Consider the following 6,000-nt stretch of genomic DNA (forward strand, 5'->3'; position numbering starts at 1 on the left):
ACCTGATATCAGATTTGAGACAAGTACAGCAGCATCTTCTTACACTGCAAGGGCATTCCATGACTTTGTTTTTATCAGTTTGGTATATAAGCACATTCTAATGTGGAAGTTATGTGCGCAAGCACTGGACCTGGCACTATAGTGAACATGTGCAAAAAGAAACTAACCCATTGAAACAAATAGCAAGCTTAAACCCAGTGTGGGTGTGTGCCCTGATGGGAATAAAGGATGACTAGTCCTGCAAATGCACCAGTATTGTGAACATGAGGGACACACTACTGCGTAATAATGGTAAAGAATGTCAAACGGTCTCAAATACGGACAAGACACACATTTAATAAAAACACCAAATCATAAAATATACAAATAGCAAGATAATTCAGTAAGATGTAAATAAAGTGTCATATATGTGCAATTATTTTGTAGACATGTTATAAGACATGCTTAAAATACTTAAAAAGTGAACATGTGTCAGACACAAAAGGGTGCATTACATTGTCTATCACATGTGTGTTCATTTTCAAGGTGTGTGTGGTGCACTAAATTGAGGAAACAAATATCAGTTTCATTACCCAGAGGTATATGTGGGGGTAAGATCATATTTCCTAATGCCTGGTCTTTGCCTTAACCTTGTAAGATGAGATGACAGGTCCTAAAGCAATGACTTGTAATTGCAACCATTAAAAAAAAAAAAAAAAAAAAAAGTAAATAAATAAATAAATAAAAGGTTTAGAAAATTATCCCGCCTAAGCATTGCTATTGCCCAGTGGGACTAGGAGGTGGCGAGTAAATGAATAAGTATGCATAATTATAGCTGAGCTGATTGCCTCTAATAAATAACATGAATTTATTTATAAATAACGTTTTACATGGCACATGCTTTTAAGAGCAATGGTTTACCCATTACAGGCTAGAGTGGTATACATGAGCTACAACATGTAAAAATCAAACAATTTCCAGCCTATAAATAAATGATTTCAAATGTATTTAAATGTTTGAGGTAAAAATATGAATGTCTGCATATTCAAAGTAACTGTCAATGACAGGCCTCTTTCAGCTAATGTCAATGCAGTTTGACCAATGCAAATTACATAAATAAACTAATTAACACATTGGCTTTGTTTTTATAAGGTCCTTTCTCAATGCTTTTTTGAGTTTCCTGTATGTTGATATATTTATAGAAACTTGTGTTAGGTGTTATTATACTGCCCTAGGATAAAAAAGTTTAAATGGGTCATGTGTTTTAAGCGTTAAAGAAAAAAACGTTTTCAATGAGGTTGTGAAAACAACATAGCGAAGGCTCAGTACAACATTATATTAGGGGGCGGTATGAAATCAGAGCCAGAGGTAGCCTAACAAACACATAATAATAAGGTAATAATAATAATAATAACAATAACATGATAATAATAACATTAATAATAAATTCAAGAAGAAGCAGCATAATAATAATAATTTTTAATTGTCCACTATAAACTGCTGCTATTATTGAAATTAATGTTCATATTTTGTACCATAATTTGATCACAGGTGTACAAAAAATGGAATATTCATCATGTGCGCATGACCTTGCATACCATTTTTTTATTTGAGGTGATGAAATTAATTGATTATCCCTATTGATAGAATTCTACTTACTGTAGGCTACAGAGAAACATGCAGGCACATTGTTGCAAGCGACATGCATGCCATTGTACAGTTCATGAAAAGTTGCGAAACTTCTGTCTACATTTAAACAGCTAAACACACCTCGCTGGGTGTCAATGTGCGTTCGTTCAAGGCTACGTGAATTGTGTGTGTCCATTAATGTACGCACATCGGTGTAAATAAATGAACTTACTGTGCGAGCTGTTGGAGAAAGTGATCCATTCGGAAGGTATGGGCTTGTAAGATCGGGGATCATTATAAATGGATAGCCCGGGTACGGTGGGCTCTTGAACAGCCCTCCATCTTGCCTTTTCGCAGCTAACATGGCGGGGGGAAAGAAGAAAAACTTTTATAAGTGCCTTGACAACTTTTATACATCTGAGATTCTACAAGAAACGCACTCGGTACGCTCATATGCCATTGTGTACAAATCTAAGAGACAGACAAGCAGAAACTCACCCTCCTCTAAACTTTCTCTTGTTTTGTCTCTGAAAGTTTCAGACCTAGGCGGAGGCCGTCTTTCCGCCTTGAAAAACAACGAAACACAGGGGTTGCATTAAAGAAAAACATAGGGAAAGCATTACTTTTATATACCGTGGTTGCACATTTCGCGAACAATAAGTAAATGTTTGTAAACTACCGAATGTCCAATCGATTCCGATTATTTCACTTACCTCCGAATCTGACGAGCTGTTTTGATTTGTTTCTGATTCATTTACAAGAGAAGATTTGACATCTGCTAAATCCCTTTCTGCCGATAAGTTCTCCGAAATTTTTTCCTCCTGCTCCCCTTCGTCTTTGAAGGAAATCATTTCATCGTTCGCACCCAAATCGTCCCCTCCACCGCCGTTGAGCTGCGGCATTTTCCCGAGCAATTTTGGGGGGCAAAAACACAAAGTTTTAAACCCTTGATCTTGGTGATCTAGAATCCGAGTTAAAGTTTAGAGTCTGTATTGGCGTTTTCCAAGCACTGGCGGTTTATACAAACTAAAAAGAGGGGAACCTTGGCAGAAAAAGAAGCCGGAGATGGAGCTGAGCCGCTCGGATTGAGTGAGTTGAAGTTGGTCGGAGTGGTTTTCAGTTCAAAGGCGGCGCTGATTGACAGATAGAGAGGGATGGAAATAGAGAGAGTCTGGATTCAGGATTATTGACAGGGAGAAACACACAAGAAACTAATGAGATTCAAAAAGGGAGGGACTTGAAGTGACGTTTTCATAAATAGGGAGAGAGAAAAAAGGCTGGAGGAAGACGGTGGACGAGTGTGCAGTTAGAAAAGCGAGTGAGGAAAAGGCAGTTTTGGTGAGGAGCGCGGGACAGTGAAGCGCCCCTGTTTGCTTTTGTGCTGTTATAGCAAAATAAGCGAAAGACAGGAGTTACTTGTAAATACGGATTCTATATATGGGCGGTCTCCCGCTGAAAATGAGTAGAGAGCACTTCCTTATTTTCTCCAGTTTCAGTGTAGCAATTTTGATAAGTCACGACACAGGGGCCAAAAGTTGACCGCGCATGCTTTCCAGAATGAACTTGAATAAGCCTATATCTATCAACATTTGCTTCGTGTAGGCTATGAAGCAGTATGAATACCATTTTGATCACTGACAGCTTGAAGCCTTTCCTTCTTTTTTCTTTAGCCCTTTTAAAGCAAGCTATAATATATTTCAATTATATTAGACATTTTTGTTGTACATTTTTCATATCCTATTGCATAATCTTCTATTCTAGACTATATCCTCAATTAGGTTGCATCCATAGCCTATGCATTTTCATGTAAAAAAATGTTGTTCTACTTAAAATAGGCCTATATTTGCATGGAGTGTGAAATATAAAGGACGCGACGATGTCTGCACACCGTTGGGAAGACTACAGGCAGAGGGGTCTAATGAGGCCGGAGATTTAGGACTAACCTGTAGCCTATTCATTATAAAAGAACAGACAGGGGCTTGGTAAATTTGTGCTAGGTACTTTTCTCCATCTGACAGATTTCTAAAGCACAGTAAAACATTTTTTTTAAAAGCCACCAAAAAAACTGTACAGCTCATTTGTGTCATGGGTGCAAATTCTTAACGGCACTCGAAAGAAATGTTTCATTACATTATGGAGCAGGTTTATTTATAATGGTCATCCAGTGGTTTTAATTATACGTTTGGCTATACATTTTTAGTACAACAATTTAATTAATGCCACGCTAAACATCTACCGTTTGTGTAAAAACAAATGATGTACCCTGTCAAAAGATTAGTCTGCTTAACTCCTTGATAGCTCTAGGCCCACACCAGGTCACCAGTCAGTTGACCTTAGTTTATTATGGTGTAGTGTAGGAATTGACTGTCGTAGTCTTCTTTGGACTTAAATGATATTGAATATAAAATAGCCTACCGGAATATGTGACTGCAGTCCTCAATGTTTATCGCTGCTTGTTTTCACACCTTCATCTCCCAAATGTGGTTCAAAAACAGCAACCTCTGGAACTCAAAACTAGTCATTATTCTATCAACCTCTTTGGGTTTCGCGCCACAAATTCTATTCCAATCAGGGTCACGCGGACATCAAACAGCCGATGAATATCATTAATGCGATCAAGTGTTTGAATAAATTAAGGGGAGAAACAAAACGACCGCTTTGGATTTGATCTTCTGCACTATTTTCTTTATTTAGGCTTCTCTTAATTCTGAAATTGAATTATTCAATTGTATATCTCTACTTAAGCCTAGGGTTCCTATTTTGATGACCCCCCCAAACAAGCTGTCGGTGGTAGCCTATGAAAAAGCATTGTGAAATATATAAGCAGTTTAATGAACAGGCTATAGCTGACCCTCACCTCTCACTTGACTGCTCCAGAAAGACCACTCTAGTGTGTGTGTGTGTGTGTGTGTGTGTGTGTGTGTGTAGTCCACTGGGGCTCCAAAAGCCTGGGAAATCTATATTTTATTTAATAATCATAAAAGTGATGTTTAATAAATCATAAAATGTTTTTTTTTCTCCAGAAAAACAAAATATATAGCTATAGTAACACAATGTTTAAAAAAAAAAAATGGCATAATATACTTGTTTTGAGTCTGTCTTCTGCTCAGTTGTCAAAATACTGTGTTGACAAACATTTATTTCACATAGACCTACTGCATGACAGAGATAAGGGCTATATAATGAACCTGTAGCCTATATTGACTCGCTTAGAACAGGCTTCTTTAAAAGCACATCCTTCTGCAATATGATCACTGATCTGGCATGACTGGATCAGCTGAAAGCAATATGGTGGAAACCTACACAATATTGTCAAATTATTGAGTTCCTCTAGCAAAGGAAGGAAGGAAGGAAGGAAGGAAGGAAGGATGCATTGTAGGGGCTGGAGGGATTATAAGGATGCTTTTCTTAGGTAATCATGTATGTCTGTGTAGCAGCAGAGAAGAGGCACCCCACCCCTCCCAGCTCTACAAACCTGGAGCCCACACAGACCAGACCAAAGCAGTGGAGTTCCAAGCTCGCCCTTTCCTGGATTGCCTCAGCAGGTGCCTGAGAGTTCATTGGGGTGTGTGGAGTGTTATCGTAATTTTTCTATGGAGGAGTGTTATCAAATGTATAGGATTTATACATTTTCTCACATTTTCACCACTGCATACAGCAATACACGCTACTGTATTAGATCACCCACTCTTCTTTCCTAGATATTACAGTGAAAATAGTCCTAGTGGTCCTTACAGCCAACATCGGGCAAGATAGTTCTGCATACATGCTAAACTCTTTATGCAAATGGTTAATTACCCACAATGCCTCTATATTCTCAACCATGCAGGCTGAAATGTCTCTGGTCTCAATTAGCATATTATAGGGTCTGTCTACCGCTTGTTTTCATAGTAACAATATGTGCATTTTAAAGCCCTGTTTAATAGTAACGACAGCTTGATTCATGCCATATCCCCTCTGAGCTAGATGAATAAAGCAATATAAAGATGTCTGTCTTTAACAAGTGGAACTTGGCATTTAACCTTTTTTTTGCATTTAGTCAATTGCAAATTTCCCCCATTGTATGGGGAGGCGCTGCTAACCATTTTAGCGTTTTTTCCAGTACAGTTCAGATGAATTATATCATATGAATAATGACATGGTTAACCACAATTATGTGTTTCTAATGGCTCTCCACATTGTGTAAAGGACAATAATGGGGAAATTGATTTAAAAATGTATTTGATTATGCAAAGATCCTTTTATGATGTATATTCATCATTATTGTAAAAGCAAATCGGACCACAGAAATAAAACTTGTTTCAAAAGCTGGTTTAGTGAATGTGGTTATTTAATGTTTCCTGCCAGTGTACAGTACAAACATACAATACAACCCATAAAGCTGGAAAAAAT

General features: G+C 37.7%; 1 protein-coding gene across 34 annotated transcripts in view; it reads right to left on the minus strand.

Annotated features, from left to right (window-relative positions):
* Positions 1 to 4,085, minus strand: part of LOC106589326 (transcription factor 7-like 2) — a 102,323-nt gene extending 98,238 nt beyond the window's left edge. For 6 of the 34 annotated variants that reach the window (XM_014179152.3, XM_014179149.3, XM_082970405.1 and 3 more), the window contains exons 1-3: positions 2,322 to 2,943; positions 2,107 to 2,173; positions 1,841 to 1,965 (exon numbers count right to left, since the gene is read on the minus strand). In XM_014179152.3, coding sequence (XP_014034627.2) covers positions 1,841 to 1,965; positions 2,107 to 2,173; positions 2,322 to 2,510 — 381 coding nt within the window. In that variant the 5' untranslated portion in view covers positions 2,511 to 2,943. Of the gene's footprint in view, positions 1 to 1,840; positions 1,966 to 2,106; positions 2,174 to 2,321; positions 2,947 to 4,023 lie in introns of those variants that run through there. The other 28 variants (XM_014179150.3, XM_082970404.1, XM_082970411.1 and 25 more) reach the window with 9 other exon arrangements.
* Positions 4,086 to 6,000: the final 1,915 nt, after the last annotated feature.

Source organism: Salmo salar, chromosome 28, assembly GCF_965601325.2.
Source record: "Salmo salar chromosome 28, fSalSal1, whole genome shotgun sequence".
In the NCBI taxonomy this organism is placed as follows: Eukaryota; Metazoa; Chordata; class Actinopteri; order Salmoniformes; family Salmonidae; genus Salmo; species Salmo salar.